Genomic DNA, 20,250 nt, shown 5'->3' on the forward strand with positions numbered 1-20,250 from the left:
TCACAACCACGGTCTGTTATCCATGTCTATGAGTTTGTTTCTGTTATATTATGATACAAATGAAACTATCCATGAAATAGAAATAGACTCACAGACATAGAGAACAAACTTGTGGTTGCCAAGGAGGTAGGGGGATGGAGTGGGATGGACTGGAAGTTTGAGTTTAGTAGAGGTAAACCTATTACATTTGGAGTGGATTAGCAACGAGGTCCTGTTGTATAGCACAGGGAACTATATCTAGTCTCTTGGGATAGACTATTATGGAAGATAATATAAGAAAGTGAATGTGTACATTTATGTATGACTGGTCAATTTGCTGTACAGTGGAAATTGACAAAACATTGTAAATCAAATATGCTTTAATTTGGGGAAAAAAAGGAATTTTTCATGAACCTCATTTTGGAATGCAAACTTTTAAGGGTCTATAGTTTTGAATACCAAATTTCTTCATTTTTAATGGGTTTCTCTGCTTTAAAATCATGCTTAGTACTCTTCAAAAGATCTCATAGAAAAATTCTGACCTATATTTGAATTTTTCCTCAATTTAAATAAGAAGACAAGTTGAGAACTGAGAACTCAGGGTCACTGAGAAAATAAAGCAATTGTGCTTTGGTGCTTACAAGTGAACTGTGTTTTAAAAGCTTTCCAGGATCTACCTGCAGGCAGACGGCACAAAGGCATATAAACTGGGGCATAGTACACACACTTCCTTCATATTTATTTTTTCTAATGGGAAATGATGACAAAATAGTTTTGCATTTGCAGTGCTATTCCCTCATTTTATAATGACTCAACTTCTAAATTTTAAATCATGGATTCTAAATGGCTCATGCCTAATCTATCTGTAAAATATGTAAAGTTCATGAATTTGAATCATCATGGCAAACAGGAAGGGATACAAAAATCTGCACATCAGGAGGAAATTATATTTGGAGGGACAATAAACAGTAAAACATTTTAACATAATGTACTGACTGAACTTCTATCAACTTCTTTGAAAGCTTAGCTTCAGACACCATGAAGAAGTAAATATATAATTGGAAATAAAATTCATATGGATTTAAACCTTGTGACTGATGGTGAATGTGTGAAATTGATAAATGTTTACAGAAGACATATATTGCTTACAAATAAATTTTTTACACATTTAAAATCATACAGTGTTAAGTGAGAAAATGATTGTCTAATTATCAAAAATAGATACAGTATTTTAAAATGTGTATATACAGATATGCATAGTGTTTGTATAAATGCATCTATGTAGTCAGGCAGGTATCACACACCCACACATGTTTCTGTGTGTATAGATGGTGACTGCTTAAAATGCATTTTCCTTTAAAAAGTCACAGGGAACCAATATAGCACAGTTGTGTTGGTTTGCATTATTGATTTTGAAAAAATTAAATATCAAGGAAACTATTTTTTTAATCTCTAATAATTACTTTGGCACAATTTCCAAATTATTTACTTTTGACTTTTGTTCTTCATTTTTATCAAAGATTCAAGACTGTACACCCAAACAGAGGAGGCATAGTACTTTGAAAGTGAACCCAAGTTCTGACATTTACTAGTTTGAACTCAGAACCTTTATAAATTTCTGAGTTTAATTTTTTCAAGGGTTAAATAACATAAAGCAAATCTATCTTGCATGTTATTGTGAGGATTAAATGAGACAAAATATAGGCAAGAGAAACAGAGTCAATAAGGATTAATTAGTTCCTAGCCCTCTATTCTTGATAGCGATTCCCTTTTTTTTTTTTTTTTCAGCTATGTACTTTTTTAAGAATACTAGTTTATTGGGAGAAGTCTGAAGTCAGGCTATAGAGCTCTTAGACTTACACATTTATAAGCATTGTAAGTACGCTGTTATCATATTTAAAAATTTGTCCTCATGAAAATAAGTTCCTAGAATGTTCATAATGTTTTACTTTAGCTTAAATTTATCACCTTGGTTCATGTCCTTCTCAAAGTCACTGAAAACTGAATATAATATAGATCTCAAATATTATTTTATTACCATATCCACTCTAGAGAAATGATCTACTGTTATTAAAAGATGAGTAGAAAGAGTATACATTATTCCTACCGTGGTCGTTTTATAGCAGTTTGAAACTCAGGGTCACCAAAGAATTTATGAAAGTTGCTCTAGATCTATTTATGTTCTATCATACTCCACTGCTTCAATTGCATATGGAGATAACAGTTTTCAAGACCTAAATTTCTATGATCAAGAAATGAATAATGGGAATATGAATATTAATTAATAGCAAAAAATATGTCATTGATTTGCCATTCTACATTCACTTATTTTTATAAAAATTATAGGATTCAATTCAGAGTTCAATCTGTACACTTTCTGAAATCAGAAAACCATGCTCTAAACAGCTATTTCTTACGCAAGTGGCTTACAAAATCAAAAAAACTCTCTGAAGTAAATAAAGATAAGCTGTACTGACTTGACACTTCTTTAAGAAGTCTGGCAAGATTTCTTACTAGTTTAGTTTCATTGCAGTTTTATATCCTGCCTTTGAGTTTTTTTTCTAACCTACGTGGACCTAAAAGATTGGGTGGGGTAAGGGGGGGTGTGGCTCCTTTGTTTTAAGCATCTTCCACACGTGATGGCAGAAGTGCAGGGCAGTACTCACCGCTGACATGATGAGCTCTCCTCCCAGGTTCTGTATCTCAGCTTTAACTTGACTGCATATTTTCAGTTGATGAGAGTAGAACTTAATCTGTTCCAGGTATGCCAATAAGTCCTGTTTGCATGATGGATCTGGGCACTAAATGTGCAGAAGAGATAAAAATGGAAATAGCAAAATAAAGAATAAGTAGTTTGGATTGAGTAAATTTTGAGATTACACGTACTTTATAAGGCAGCAACTTTATTTTCATTGAGTGCCATATCTCAGGCCAAGACCATATAGATTGTGATATGCTTCCACCATTAGAAGAATTATTTATGATCCAACCTTAATTATATTAGCATAGAAGAAATAGCAAAGGAACTTCCAGATGTTAAAAGGTACGCAAAAGAACTGCCTTTAATTTATGAAAAAGGTAAAAAGCCTTTGGATTTCATTTTTAAGTAAATCTGAAGAAGTATTTAAAATGTAATTATTCCTTTCATTTAAAGTTGCTATTAGAATACTCCTTGGGACCCATAGTTGTGCTCTGCCTGTCCTTTGTTATTTATACGTGAATTTAAAAAAAAAATTCTGCAGCAGAATATATACTATGTTCTATTACTTTCAGCATTTAATGTTCTTAGCTATTACAAAGAAATCATTTCCACCTTGGCTAACAGATGTGGATCCAAGAAGCCAAGAAACAGGCAGCATACATGTTTCAGAGATGTATTAAATTTCTTTACCAAAAAGAATCTCCTACATTATATTTTCTTCTGTAAGGGATTTCCTGAAGTAGAGCTTTGGGCTTCATGATAATATGATAAATATCTGTGGTCAGTGTTTAATCTTTGTGTTCTTTCTCAAGGCAATTAGAATAGATTTTTTAAAATCCTTGATAACTTAATTTCACTCTAAATACATATTCATAAGGGCATAGGAATATGAAAAGTAATTTATATGCAAAGATATTCATTGCAGCATTACTTATAATAGCAAAATTTGGAAATAAATGCCCTATAATAGTGGAAAGATTATATAAGGATACATTTCTATATAATGTGATATTATATAGGCTCAAAGCACAGTAATTTCAAAGGAAAATGTTTGGGAAGGTAAAAAAACAGTATTTAAAATTCCACATACTATCTCAAATTGTGTAAGAAATATGTGTTATGTTTAAGATTATAGTAGAAAATAAATATGTGAAAATGGTAAGCAATGTCATCAATACATCAATATAATCAATATTTTAACTTTCTTCATATTTTATATATCTTCATATATATTTATTACTTAAAATATATTATTTCTATAGTAACAACAATGTTATTAGTTTAAAAGATTTTCTTCTAATAGCTGAAAATCAAATGAAAATTAAAAAGTGAGATGAAAGGCCAGAAAGCATTTCTGCATTTCTGATTTTATGTAGTAGTTAATAAGTTGAAGTGTTATTGGAAAATTCCTGAGAATCTTGTTCTCTTTTATATTTGCTAAATAGACTAGTCTACATAACTCCAGAACATGTGGACAAGATGAGAACATGTGACCTTTGAGTAAAGGTTAGTCAAGGAAGGTAGCAATGACATACATCCTTCTGTGGAAATACTATCAACCTGCTAGACAGCCATGGACCTATGAATGGATACATAGGTACATGATAACCAGCCAGAGAAACAATATGATAAGATGACGGACCTTGATATCAAGTGCATTTCTTAAATTTAAACAAGGAAGTAAGCTTAATTCCACAAATATCAGCAGGATTAAATTTAACTAAGAAGAGAGGAGAAGGAAAAGGAGAGGGACAAAGATAAAGAGAGGAAGGGTAAGGCAGAAGCAGAAGGGAGAAGCAAAAAGAGAGAAATGGATTTCCTCAATTTACAGAAGAGAAATTAGAAGTTTAGAATGCATAATAATTTCCCAGGATTGGGGAGTTTATGCTGGAGTCAGTATTTTAATCCATCTCTACTTGCTTTCAAACCCATTTCATTTTCACTCAATCTATGATCACTAAACTTAAAAGAATTTGGAGCGAATTTTTTTTTTAATCACAGAATAATACTGTGTGTTGTATAGTTTCAAGGAAAACAAGTTATGAGAATACTATATCTGTATTAAAGTGAAGCATGCTTAGGTTTTTTTTTTTTTTTTTTTCCTTTTGGCTGCAACCACAACATGCAAAAGTTCCCAGGTATTGAATGCATGCCACAGAGGTGACCTGAGCCACAGCAGTGGCAATATCACAACCTTAATCTTCTAAGCCACCAGGGAACTCTGGAAGTTAGTCTTTATTAAGTATTACCTGTTGTCAGACACTGTGCCATATCCTTTACATGCATAATTAATTCTAAGTTGGTATTCACGACATCACTTTACTTAAATGTAATTATTATCATATTGCACATCTGTAAGCTAAGTTCTGGACAGAGTATATGATTTGCATAAAGATTTAAATTTAGTTTTTTTTCTGTCTCATTCATTGCACAAAGATCTATATGCCATTCATTCAAAACATTCTTTTGTTTATCCTGAGTAATGAATGGTCTTATCTATTCTTTGCACTTGTGGATGAACTCAATATTTTTTTGACATATATGATGTTTTATCTGCCATCAACTATTCTAGGTGCTTTACCTATATTAACTCTTTTAATAATCACACAACTCTATGAGGCAGGTTCTATCATCATCTCCATTTAGCAAAGGAGGAAACTGAGGCATAGCAATGTTAACTGACTTGCCCAGTTCATAAATGGTAAAGCTGGTATTCAAAACCACGTGCTTCAGCTCTCTTCCCTACCTCTAAGGTCTAGGAACAATATCATTCTTGCCAAATTTATTTTACATAGCAAACTGTAAATTGCCACTGATTTGTAAATTGGTTTCTTAAACTGACACTCTTATCTGTATATTGCAAGCAGGATTAGTGCTGATTTGTTTCTGAAAGACCAAAACCATTATATAACTTCTGATAAAATTAAACTTGCAAATAGATTCTTAACTGATAACCAATATTGCAATCAACCAAGTTTAAGCAAAATATACATCTCTCTCAAGAGATTTTCAAGGCCATGATAGAAGAGTCTAGAACTCTGTTAAGGAAAGACTAAGTCAACTGAGTGGAAAATTTGAAGTTGTACTTTTGAAAGTAAGAATGACTTGCCCCGATTTACCAGAATTAATGAATTTACTTCATTCCCAGAATTAATGAAAATGTTGGTTGCACCTAAAGATATTAGCCAATTTTATAACTGAAGTATAAAAAACATAATGATTGGTAAATTCCATACTATACAATTTATTAAAGCCTTCTTTCCTACTGACATTTGGAAAGCCTTTCTGAGTCAGTTTTAGCTGCCTAGAAGCAAAATCAGGAGAATGAATCATTCCCACTTTAACAATGCTCTTCTGCTGTATGCCAAAGCTTCTTATTAAAATCAAATTATGTTTTTCCCACTTTTTATATTTTCACATAAAGCTAACCGAAAAAGTTTAGGACCTAGACTTGTAGAAATTCATGTCCTTTACTTTTTTAAAAGTAAAATTTGCATAAAAATACCTTTAAAGGAACACTGGTAGGGACTTTTAGGTAAATCAAGTGGTAGAATAGCATAACACATTTTGGTTATTATTTCCCAGTTTAATAAGATAGGGGATGTTAACCAGGGCATCTGGTTAGCTTTTTAATACATGGATTTTTAAAATTAAATTTTATAACTGGAGTTCCCATGGTGGCACAGTGGAAACGAATCGACTGGGAACTATGAGGTTGCGGGTTTGATCCCTGGCCTCGCTCAGTGGGTTAAAGATCCAGTGTTGCAGTGAGCTGTGGTGTAGGTTGCAGATGTGGCTCAGATCTGGTGTTGCTGTGGCTTCTGGTGTAGGCTGGTAGTTGTACCTCTGATTAGAGCCCTAGCCTGGGAACCTCCATATGCCACTGGTGTGGCCCTAAAAGGACAAAGGACAAAAAAAGAAAATTATAACTACCAGCACATTCACTATTGGCAAGCAGATTGCATGCCAGCCTAAGTGGTTTTCTCATATTAAACTGACTTTCACTCTTCTAGTAAGATGCTTTGTACCACAGAATTTAAACTGTTGTCTGTAATTGCAAAAGTCATTCTAAATGTGTCTTAAATAAAGTTTATACTACAGCACAGGAAAAATATAGTTAAGCTTGCAAAGTTGGTTAAGGGAAAGAATTAGGTATCATTGTGAATTTCTAGAACAGAAATTTCAAGCAATCAGTGATGGCAGAAGGACTCTGTGACTGTGACCTTTCCCTTCCCCAAGGCTCATTCCTCCACTTATAGTCCAGGCTGTCTTCCTTCACCTTCCACAGGGTCACAGGTCATCAATAATTATATTGTTCTCTGCACTTTTAATGTCTTTTTTTTTGTCTTTGAATCTAGCAACATCAATCTCTCAAAGCAAAACCCCTCCTTCAATCCTATAATCTCATGTATCTCTTCTTATTCATAAACATGCTTTTTAAAATTTTTCAATGCTGTTCCCATTGGTGTTCTCATTTTCATTCTTGGCATCTTTTCATTCCTACTCCCTTATTGATAATAGTATATACCACTCTGACTTCATTCTATCACTCAGAAAATAAAAATGACTAAATATCTGTCATCTAGCCCTGTCTTCAGAAAACCTACATATCTATTTGCCCAGGCCACCTCATTATCTTATCAACATTTGACATTCAACACCTATAACCCTCAACTATCTCACACTCCATTTTGCTTACCACAAAACCAGTTTATCCTCCCAGACTTCAGGCAATATTACAAAGCCTCAGTAATCAAGATAGTGTGGTACTGATACCAAAACAGCCATATAGGCCAATGGAACAGAATAGAGGTCCCAGAAATAAATCCAGACACCTACAGTCAATTAATCTTTGGCAAAAGAGGCAAGAATATAAAATGGGGAAAAGACAGTCTTTTCTTCAAATGGTGCTGGGAAAACTGGACAGCCACATGTAAATCAATTAAACTGGAACACACCCTCACACCATGCACAAAAATAAACTCAAAACGGTTTTAAGACTTAATGAAAGACAAGACACCATCAAACTACTAGAAGAGGACATAGGCAAAACATTCCTTGATATCAACCTTACAAATATTTTATTAGGTCAGACTCCCAAGGCAACAGAAATAAAAGCAAAAATAAATCAATGGGACCTAATAAAACTGACAAGTTTTTGCACAGCAAAGGAAACCATTAACAACAACAAAAAAGACAACCTATGGAATGTGAGAATAGTTTCAAATGATGCAACTGATAAGGGCTTAATCTCTAAAATATACAAAGCACTTATACAACTCAACAGCAAAAAAACCAACAACCCAACTTAAAAAATGGGCAAAAGACCTAAATAGACATTTCTCCAAAGAAGATATACAGATGGCCAACAGACACATAAAAATGTTCAACATCACTAATTATTAGAGAAATTCAAATCAAAAATACTGTGAGGTACTACCTCACACTGGTCAGAATGGCCACCATTAACAAGTCAAAAAATAACAAATGCTGGAGAGGGTGTGGAGAAAAGGGTACCCTCCTACACTGTTGGTGGGAATGTAAATCAGTACAACCACTATGGAAAAACAGTATGGAGGTACCTTAAAAAACTAAATATAGAATTACCATATGACCCAGAAATCCCATTCTTGGGCATATATCTGGACAAAACTTTCCTTGAAAAAGATACAGGAACCTGTATGTTCACTTCAGCACTACTCGCAATAGCTAAGATATGGAAACAACCTAAATATCCATTGACGGATGAATGGATTAAGATGTAGTATATACACACAATGGACTATGACTCAGCCCTAAGAAAGACTAAAGAATGCCATTTGCAGCAAACATGGATAGAACTGGAGAGTCTCATACTAAGTGAAGTAAGTCAGAAAGAGAAAGACAAATACCATATGATATCACTTATATCTGGAATCTAATATACAGCACAAATGAACCCTTCTACAAAAAAGTAACTCATGGACTTGGAGAACAGAATCGTGGTTGCCAAGGGGGAGGTGAGAGTGGGATGGACTGAGAGTCTGGGGTTAATAGATGCAAACTATTGCCTTTGGAAAGGATTACCAGTGAGATCCTGCTGTGTAGCACAGGGAACTGTATCTAATCATTTGTGATGGAATGTGATGGAGGATAATGTGAGAAAAAGAATACATAAATGTGTGTGTGGTGTGTGTGTGTGTGTGTAACTCTGTCACTTTGCTCTATAGTAGAAAATTGACAGAACAAGGTAAACCAACTGTAATGGAAAAAAATAAAAATTATTGAAAAAAAAAATCCCCAGTTTATCCACTCTAGTATCTAAGAGTGCTTTCTCGTCTATTAAATTTGGTCATGAATTTGAGATGATTCTGCACCCAGAAATCTCAGTATACTTTCAACATTCTTCTTTGTTATGCCTATCATTTCTGCTCTTTAGCAAACTAAGGTATCTAAAACAGAGAAGAAAAATTTATCTATCAAAGTATGGTAAAAATATAATGGAGCTCGTTTATGATGTTATGTGGTAGAGAACACTGACTCTTATGGTCTGAATTGTTAGAGTTAAATTTGGGAAATAACAGTGTGGAATTTATTCAATGCATATGTTGTTTTACTAAAAATTATATATATTTTCAAATTTTGTCATTTTTTTTTTATTTAGACTAGAATTGTGTTGAGTTTAAGAACTGCGTCAAATTCATTTTTAGTTTTACCTTGGTTAGACATACAACCATTGATAAAATATATCTGCGACATACACTTTGAACAAAATACACATTAAGACAAAGATGATTTTCACTTTCATCAAAGCTCCTCTCTCTGATTAGGTATAAAATTTTAGCCCAACCTACTTTTTTTGCTCCATACTGACCTCCATGAGAAATTCTAAGTGGGAGTGACTTCCTCATGAATTAGATTACAACTCAAAAAATATCATCTCCCTCCCTGAAATCTGAAACTTTTCAACTGAAAAATTACTTGGGTTGAAATAAACTTATAAAAACGTTTTACCTTCTCTATATAACATAGATGTAGAAAGGATGGTGGAGAAGTAATTTAGGCAAATTGTGATTATTTGGAATTTTTGGTTAAAATCAGCCAGACACATAAGGAGAAACTTTCCTCATCTTTCCTCTTTCCCTCTTAGCTCATTTCAATCAGCCCCTTCTTCTAGACCTTAAAATACCCTATTTTTATAATGGCCCTAACCTTGAAACTGAATATATTATCACTCTAAAGCATTTAAGGCATTTTTTAGTGGGAAAATGATAAAGATACAAAAAGAAAACTAGTAAAACAGCATTTCTTTTATCAGGAGACTATTATTTCAAGGAGGCAAGCAGATCAAATATTTCAGTATTTGTTATTCCTATTTAATTCCTGAGAATCTGCTATACATTCATTTTTATAAAGTAGGGGTTCATTAATTTGGAGAACAAATCTAGGTATCAACTTATCTGCTCAAAATAAATTCCAGACAGATAATACCACCAAAATACAAATATTGTCACAAGATGAATGCTTCAGAAGTTTATTTTTAGGGTAGCTCTATTACATTTTTTAAATTCTTTCTTTTTAATTTCCCCAATACATTATCTTTTTTTCTACTGTACAGCATGGTGACCCAGTTATGCATACATTCTATTTTCAAACATTATCATGTTCCATCATAAGTGACTAGACATAGTTCCCAGTGCTACACAGCAGGATCCCATTGCTAATTTATTCCAAAGGCAATAGTCTGCATCTATTAACCCCAAGCTCCCAATCCATCCCACTTCTTCCCACTTGAAAACCACAAGTCTCTAAGTCCATGATTTTTTTTGTCTATGGAAAGGTTCATTTGTGCCGTATATTAGATTGAAGATATAAGTGATATCATATGGTATATGTCTTCCTCTTTCTGACTTACTTCACTTAGTATGAGAGTCTCTAGTTCAATCCATGTTGCTGAAAATGGCATTTTGTTGTTATTTTTTATGGCTGAATAGTATTCCATTGTGTATATATATACCACTTCTTCTTATTCCAATCACCTGTCGATGGACATTCGGGTTGTTTTGGCTATTGTGAATAGTGCTACAAGGAATATTTGGCTATTGTGAATAGTGCTACAAGGAACATTTGGCTATTGTGAATAGTGCTACAAGGAACATGTGGGTGCATGTGACTTTTTCAAGGAAAGTTTTGTCCGGATATATGCCCAAGAGTGGGAATGCAGGGTCATATGGTAGTTCTATATATAGTTTTCTAAGGTACCTCCATACTGTTCTCCACAATCATTGTACCAGCTTACATTCCCACCCACATTGCAGGAGGGTTTGCTTTTCTCCACACCCCCTCCAGTATTTGTTATTCGTGGACTTATTAATGATGGCCATTCTGACTAGTGTGAGATGGTATCTCATGGTAATTTTGATTTGCATTTCTCTAATAATCAGAGATGTTGAGCCATTTTTCATGTCCTTGTTGGTCATCTGTATATCTACTTTGGAGAAATGTTTATTCAGGTCTTTTGCCCATTTTTCCATTGGGTTGTTGGCTTTTTTGCTGTTGAGTTGCATAAGTTGTATATTTTAGAGATTAAGCCCTCATCAGTTGCATCATTTCAAACTATTTTCTCCCATTCTGTAAGTTGTCTTTTTGTTTCCTTTTTGGTTTCCTTTGCTGTGCAAAAGTTTTTTCAAATACCTGGGAATACCCCTGACCAAGGAGGTAAAAGACTTATATGCTGAGAAATATAAAATATTAATCAAGGATTTAAAGAAGATGTAAAGAAATGGAAAGATATTCCATGCCCCTAGGTTGGAAGAATTAATATTGTAAAAATGGCCACACTGCCCAAAGCAATCTACAGATTCAGTGCAATCCCTATCAAATCCCCATGACATTTTTCACAGAACTAGAACAAACCATCCATAAATTTATGTGGAACCATAAAAGACCCAGAATTGCCACAAAAATTCTGAGGAACAAAAGCCAAGCATAACTCTCCCAGACTTCAGGCAATATTACAAAGCCACAGTCATCAAGACAGTGTGGTACTGGTACCAAAACAGACAGACAGACCAATGGAACAGCATAGAGAACCCAGAAATAAACCCAGACACCTATGGTCAATTGCTGTTTGACAAATGAGGCAAGAACATAAAATGGGAAAAAAGACAATCTTTTCAGCAAGTGGTGCTGGGAGAACTAGACAGCAGCATGCAAATCAGTGAAAATAAAACACACCCTCACACAATGCACAAAAATAAACTCCTATACATAGCTGAAAGACTTAAACACAAGACAAGACACCATCAAACTCCTGGAAGAGAACATAGGTAAAACATTTTCTGACAGCAACCTTACGAATGTTTCTCAGGTCATTCTCCCAAAGCAACAGAAATAAAAGCAAAAATAAACCAATGGGAATTAATCAAACATTTTTAAAATTCTTATAGCACCAGCAGGAACCAATTCAAATCAGGCCAGCCACCAACAATATTTTGTCAAAATATCATTATAAAGTACACTTGTGGGTTACTTCATTTATTGTTGAGTACACTGTGTGTGATTTGGTTGTAATTCCACATCTTGTTTTTTAAATGTCATCTTTCTTAAATTAGTATTGACTTTCAATGTATTTAACACTGGAAATTCATTTTAATTGTGACCAATTATGATTAAGAGGGCATACCCAGTTAATAACCTAGATATCTTTGCTTTGGAAAAAATTACAGTGAAGGCATGTTAGGATTCAGACACAACACCCAAGAGTCAGGAGGTCTAATTTTGTCCTATTCTTGTGCAAAAAGTTTAGTAGATGTTAATTTTTATTTTTTTTTCCTAGTCATCACTTTTCTTTTGGGGGCAGGTTGCTTCTACAAATAATTCATATCTTCATTGTATTCTTCCTACCTCAGGAGTTATTATCCAGTTCATCTAAGTTAGAGTATCTTCTAACATGATGAATTATAGTGAGGAGTCAGAAATAGAAAGAGGTGTGTACCAAGTGTCTGGAATCTTAGATTTGTAAGAAGGATACTTCTCTAATTTGTCATTCTCTTTATTCATAAGGAAAATATTTAAGAATGTTTAATATCCTTTCCCTCAGGAATATACTGTCTAATGGAGACAAGGTTTATACTAGAGTTCTACAGGACTTAAATCATATGATCTTGGATGGCATATGAAATCTACTACACTCTCTCAAGACAATTGTAAAACCCAAGAGATGTTAGGTGTTTGGGACAAGTGAACTTATATACGGTTCTGTATGCTAAAACAGGCTGTCATTCATCTCTTCCTAGCATCTGATGGCAATGGCAAAGTAGTGAATTGTATGTGGTTATACATAATAGACATAGGTTCAAGGAAGCAAGGCAGGGAAAAAGGATAAAAAAAAAAATCCAGGAAGGCAGTATTAGAAGCTTCAACTAATCTGAACTTTGACTCTGCAACTTTATAGAATGAAACTTATTGTCTAAATACACACACACACACACACACACACATATATATATATATGTTATAAATCCATGCTGAGTGGGATTGGAAATTGACTGATGTTTAAACCTTCTGACACTCTAGCAAAAAAGTGGACTAGAAAGCATAATAAAAGTTGTCAATTTTTTTTGAGCTGTTATTGTTCAAAATTGAAAGCAACCAATGTTCTGGAAGACTTTTTTCATAATATACATCGTCACTATAAAAATTGCCTTGTTTACATTATTCAGTTATATTCTACAATCAATTTCAGATATTATTTTTATCTAAATTTTTTATGTTAATATATCAAATGATATCACATGGTCATAGACAATCTTCCCAGATAATCACTAATAATGAGTCAGTTTTTTTCTCCCAATTCTGATTCTTTAGAACCCTATTTATTCAGCTCAAAATTACATCATCTGAAACTACTTTATTACAGAAAATGAAAAAGGCCAGAACAGTAATCCATAATCCTTCATTAGTCAGTGACTGTTCCTTTAAGCTTCTTTTAAAGTGTCAAAATTATGTGGTAGTGAGACAACACTTTTGCTTTCTTCCTGCAATTTGAATAATGCCAAAAACAATAGCATAATTTAACAAAGCCATGTTATAAAGAACCTACCACAATGTGACCTAATCCAGTTAAAGAACATGAGCCTAAGAAAAAAGGACAACTTCAAAACGACACAATTATTTGAACTTTGAAAACTGTGCATTCTAAAATAAATAGAATCACACAGGTGGGAATCATTAAGTATTTAAAAAGCTAATGGAACACAAATATGTTTATTGTATTATGATTTCACTTATTCTACTACTATTTTTGTCTCATAAAGGTGAATTCAATAACATTCTAAAATAAGGAAATCAATGGGGAGATTTGAGCCTCATTCATTTTTTCAAAATAGATTTTGAATTATATTTGGATAGGTTTGTTTTTAATTATAATTCTAAATACTAAAATGATTATTAAAATGTTTATAATGCTTAAAGTAGCAAGATACTAGAAATATATATATATATTTATATGACCATATATATGAATATATATATATATATATTCAAGACTGCTTTAAAATATTTGTTTCTGTTATTATTATTCCTTGTTTATTTCTCCTCCCTTATATTAAAATATAATAGCTAATTAGAGAAAGTTCTTCATGTTCCAAGAAAAAGTGGACAAATGATGAAGTGATAAGAAAGAACCCAATATAGCTTCCCTTAAATTACATATGCAAGAAAAAAAATATGAATAGTTGTGGGTTTAAAAAGAGAATTTCTCTTTTTTTTTTCTCCAAAGGGAGATAAATATGTATTATGGGCTTGAATAATATAAAACTAGCAGGAGTTCCTGTTGTGACATAGCAGAAACAAATCCAACTAGGAACCATGAGATTGCAGGTTCACTCCCTGGCCTCGTTCAGTGGGTTAAGGATCTGGCATTGCCTTGAGCTGTGGTATAGGTTGCAACATTAGGTTGCATAGGCCAGCAGCTGTAGCTCCGATTAGACCCCAGCCTGGGAACCTCATATGCCATGGGTGCCACCCTAAAAAGGAAAAAACAAAACAAAACAAAAACCAAAAAAAACAAACAATATAAAACTTGAAAAGGAATACTATTTCTAAGATATTAATTCAATATCTCAATACATTAACCAAAAAAAATACTGACAGATTTTTCAATTAAAGTTAAGCAAAAGGTAACACTCATATTGTAACTTCTGCTTAGAAAATTGGAATAGAGACATGAGAAATCTAATGAAAGAAAAGCAAGTGTTTAGAGCATCAGTAAGGGTTATATATTTCCTACATTTTATGTCTTCACTTTAGTATTCTACTAATCACTATTTGTTTTACAGTTTTACATAGAATGCCAGAACATACAGTAGAAACAGAAAACCTAACATGAAAGAATTCTGACAGTAGAAAATTGACAAAACACTGTAAACCCAGCTATAATGGAAAAAAATAAAAATCATTATACAAAAAAATTAAAAAAAAGAATTTTGAAAAGCATTGATTTTTAAAGAGCAAAAATAAGAAATGTAAGGTAATTAAGAAAAAATATTAACTGGGTATTACAGCCAATTAATAATTTGAGTATATTTGAAACTCAAAAAACTGATATTTAAAATAATTTGTATATATTTAAAGCTACAAAATAATCAAGCTCTAATAATATCAATAATAATGACAATAATATTAATACTAGTAATAATATTGAAACCCCATGAAATAATTATGATTCCTTAGAGTGAATTTTCCACTTTTTATTAATTATGCAAAAACAAAATTTCAAAAGTTTAATAATCATTTAAGCAAAAAACAATCCAACAGAATAAAAATTCAACTTTGTTCTAATTAGTGTTAAATAGCAGAGAATAATAGCCTGGACATTCAGCACATCCATTTGTAGAGAGCTCACCTGGTTGGCAATCTGCCGAGCAAGGACGTCCATTCTTGATCCAGATTCAGATATCATTTTAGCTGCATAGATCACATCAGTTGTATGCTTTAGTGGTCCTTTTCCCCTTGAAATAAAAGAATACATGTTTATTGCAGTGGTTTGTGCTGAGATACACCCACAGAAACAGACAGACACACAAGATTTGCACCGCAGAGTATAAGCAATTGACTTTACCTACTTCAGTTTTAAAGAGGTCCTGGTTAAATTCAATTATAAAATGAAGAAAAAAAAATGAAGACCTATTATGTTAAGATTTAGGATACTCTACCAAGAAGATGGACTCCATTTGATCTTCATCCCCAGGTATTTCTTACAGTAAACCTCAGCCTAAAAAACTTTTGATGGATATATTCCTCAAGACTTTTGAAGAATGTAGATTCTCATTCCAGGAGGAACATGTAATTTTGAATATTTTACATGTTCAACAGTGTACTTTGTTTAGCAGGGATGTTTTCTTTTTTCTTTTTTTTTTTTTTTTTTTTAAGGTCTGCCCACAGCACATGGAAGTCCCTGGGCTAGGGGTTGAATCAGAGCTGCAGCCAGCCTATGCCACAGCCATGGCAACATGGGATCCAAGCCGTGTCTAAGACCTATACCACAGCTCATTGCAATGCCAGAACCTCAACCCACTGCGTGAGGCCAGGGATTGAATCTGCATCTTCATGGGTACTAATTGGGCCCATCACATGAGCCACAAGGAGAATTCCTAGCAGGGATACTTTCAATCCTCCTCTTTTAATCATTTTTTTTTAATGGTCTTTTGGTTATTTGCATTTTGTTTTTATCACATTACCTCTCCCTCATAATTAGTTCATAGTAATATCAGAGTAGTTGAGTATGAATCAGGAATCACACTATTGTGGACTGTTTCCCCCAAACAGACCACTTCTTACTATTTGTGTAAGTCAAGCAAGATAAATCCCCACTTTATGCTCCAACTTTCTTGGTGATGGATGACAGCAGCATGTTCCCCAGGGAGTCATTCTAGGGACTGCACAAGTCAATTCCTATAAGGTGCTTCAAACATTGCTTCAAACCAAGTAAGCATTTAATAAGTTGTTGTTTGTGGTGGTTACTTTAAGATAATTTTGGTTCCTAGTGCCATGGAACAAATGTCGGGTTTATTTAGAAGTTCCCATTGTGGCTCAGTGGAAATGAATCTGACTAGTGAGATTCCATGAGAACACAGGTCCGATTCCTGTCCTCGCTCAGTGTGTTAAGGATCTGGCATTGCCGTGAGCTGTGCTGTAGGTCACAGACATGGCTCCAATCTGGTGTTGCTGTGGCAGTGGTATAGGCCAGTAGCTATAGCTCCAATTAGACCCCTAACCTGGGAACCTCCATATGCCGTGGTTGTGGCCCTAAAAAGACCAAAAAATGTTGGGTTTATTTAGGGACTTGCAAGGCAGATAAGAAGAAAGATGTGCACTACTTATATTGTTGGAGCAGGATAACATAACGAGATATTTTTCTGTCTTCTTGTTCCTCAAAAATAAATGGATATATTTGGATGTATAACTGGTTTATTTTGCCATATGTCTGAAATTAACACAACTTTGTATGTATATTTCCATAAAATCTAAAAAATAAAATAAATGAATGAATGACCTGAATGAATATAACTGTTCCATCCACCCAGAACTCCTCCTCTCCTTATTTCCTATGTCTATTTCCTAACCCTCTACTGAGTATCAACACACTGATGGTTCCAGGTATGTTTAGTTTGCTCCTTGTTCCTAGCAGAGAAGAGGACCCTGAAGAAATCACTCACTAACGCCATTGCTCTGATGCTGCGAGGAGAGCAGGAAGAGCAAGGAAGGTGGGAAGAAGGAATAAGCTGGCTAAGGCGAGCAAAGGGAGATTTTGACAGGCCAAAACACAGTGGAATTGAAAAGAAGAGGAATGAAAACAATTTGCATCCAATATCTTATTTACATTTTGGACCAGTCCTAAGGCTAAGATGCCCAAATGTAAACCTAACAAGATTTGTCGTTAGAGGAAAATCTGTTCACCTAGGAGACTATCAACTACATGGGAATAAAAGACAAACAGGTTCATGAGGGTAAATGATCAAGATATTCTGTACCTGAAAATGTAAACATTAAAATACTATTGCCCTGTATGTCAAAAAAGGCCCTTTCACTGCCCTTTATTCATGGTGTTTCTCCAATTCATTACAAGCAAGTTTTACTGTAAAAGTGGGACATCACGTCAAAGACAATGAAAGTCTGGCCTCTGTAGATGGTTATAATCATACTTCTCTTTGAATCTGCTGACACAAGTTGCTTTCAATTTTTCTAAAAACATCAACATTAATCATTACTGGGTTTTTTTGAGTTGCTCTTATCAAATTTTTTTATGCATCAGGCAGAACATGGTTATGTTCAAGAAAGGCACGGCATTTCATTATGTCTATGCATCTCTAGAGAAAGTTAAACTTAAATAAAGCTGTCTAAGCTCCCACAAGGCAATGCATCAATTTTCAAGGTCTTAAACAATGGACAAAGGTTGTTTCTAAGGAGAACAGCTAATGCTCACTTAGCTTAAACAATGAACAAAGAGTTATATCTAAGGGATGTAGCTAATGTACCCTTCCCTGCAAAATAATATCGTTCTACATATAAAAAACCCTGGGCTGATGAAAAGGAAATTACCTCTAGCTTTAAATACATACCTTGTTATGAGACCACTATCTTAAACATATGTAGATCTTAAAAGTAACAATATATTATCACAGACTACAGTTATTCTCTTCCTCATACTCCTAATTAAATGTATTGCCTGGCAAGCTTCCTACTGAGTGCCAAACAAAATGTACATTTTACAAATTATTCAGTATTATTCCAAGCTTCCAGAGGAAACTGCAATTACTGAAACTATGATAAATTTTTTAACATTCTCAGCCTGAAATGTGCTATGTGTAATGAAGGCTTTTAAAATTGGAAGATGCATTCAAAGGTTGTTTTCTGCCTTCATTTTCATAATGGGTTCTCAGGATCTCCTGTCAGCAAATTGTATCTTAAATCACTCAGTTTGGGTCCTTCAGAGAAAGATGCCCAGAAGAGGAGGAGGTACACTTTGGAAATATTTTCAAGAAGCCAGAGGCCAGAAATCTTTCATAAATAGTGGTTACAATAATATTCTCTCTCTCCCAAAGGCAGGGTATATCAAGCTCTGGAGTAGACAGTCTGCCAATTAATCATTAAATTATAGGTTAGAAAGTATAATGAGGAAAGCTGTAATAACTCAGTGATGTTGATGCCGTAGACAATTTTATTAATACAAGTGAAAGGGGTACCAATGAAGCTTGATTTATTAGTGCAACATAAAACTTTCAGCCATTTTTGACACTGCCCCAACCTTAATTCTCCCTGTCCTCACCCAATTTCTGGCATCCACACCTCCCTTCTTTTCTCTTGATCAGTACAAGAAACAAGATGATACAACTGACCAGAAATAGCTCAACTGCTTAGAGATCTGATTTAATAATATAAATTATCAAATAAGTTCCATGGATTTATTTTATCTTTTTAGAGACAGAGAATGTCTTTGATATGATCTGGTATTTTCTGTTACTGAGTAAAAATGAAACAAAAAGTTAAATTATATCTTTTGTCCTATATCGGCCCTAAATCTTTGATAACATAATATTACTCCCCTTTTTAAGACTGAAAACTCCCCCCTTAATCCCTTTTTCCTTTGACATTTACTATATAGTTTAAATTTATGACATTGTATTTAACTTAAAGAGATGAAAACAATGATAGCATATGCTATGTTCTGGAATGGTAGTTGACACACTTAGTATTACTTATGTGCTAAGTAGTAGTCCATACACAAATTAATGTGGTTATTATAACCCTATGAGTTTCAAATTATTCTCATTATCTTTCAGGTAAGAAATCTGAGATATTAAATATACATTTTTTTTCAAGTTACACAGATATTAGAATAGAGATGTGATTTGAACTAGGGCAATCTGGCTACAGAATCTATTTTTAATCACCATTCTAATACTACTTCTAATCAAATATACTGACATTATGTTAAAAATACTAAAAAAAAAAAAAAAAAAAAAAAAAAAAGGTCTCCCTAGACATGTGTGGGAGTTAGCACAAATGCAGTAGAGAGCAAAGAGGAGGGTTGGATTTAGGCACTAGGTGCCAAGGAGTTCCACCAGCAATGACTTGCTCATATACAACAGTCTCAAGGAACAGGAACTAAATCTGTGTTCCAGTCTCAACCAAATAAAAATGTGCCACATTTTTAAGACATAGTTATTTAATTCTAACTCTCAAATTTAGTGCTTCAGTAAAGCAGAATGCAATGGATGTGGACTCAAGCAGTACATTTGGTCTGCATCCCAATACTGCCACTTATTAGCCATGTAGCCTTATGTAAATGACTTTGTTGGTCTGAGTTTATTTTCTATTTAAATAATGATTGTGTTAGTTGGCACACGGCAAGCATACATGAAATCATATGTTTTACACAATATTTGGCACATATTAGGTGCTCAGAAAATGTTATTTCTTTAATTTTCATAATCCCTTTATAAGTGGTATTTTATGAAAAGTCACCTTTGAATTTATATTTAATGATTATAGCACTTGCCAGAAATTTGAACAAACTCAATTAATTA

General features: G+C 33.7%; 1 protein-coding gene across 8 annotated transcripts in view; it reads right to left on the minus strand.

The window, feature by feature from the left end:
• CTNNA3 (catenin alpha 3) overlaps positions 1-20,250 on the minus strand; it is a 1,779,313-nt gene that overhangs the window by 68,079 nt on the left and 1,690,984 nt on the right. For all 8 annotated transcript variants that reach the window (XM_021074380.1, XM_021074384.1, XM_021074383.1 and 5 more), the window contains 2 exons: positions 15,567-15,672; positions 2,646-2,780 (listed from right to left, as the gene is read on the minus strand). In XM_021074380.1, the coding sequence (XP_020930039.1) occupies positions 2,646-2,780; positions 15,567-15,672 (241 nt within the window). The remainder of the gene's footprint in view (positions 1-2,645; positions 2,781-15,566; positions 15,673-20,250) is intronic.

Source organism: Sus scrofa, chromosome 14, assembly GCF_000003025.6.
Source record: "Sus scrofa isolate TJ Tabasco breed Duroc chromosome 14, Sscrofa11.1, whole genome shotgun sequence".
NCBI lineage: Eukaryota > Metazoa > Chordata > Mammalia > Artiodactyla > Suidae > Sus > Sus scrofa.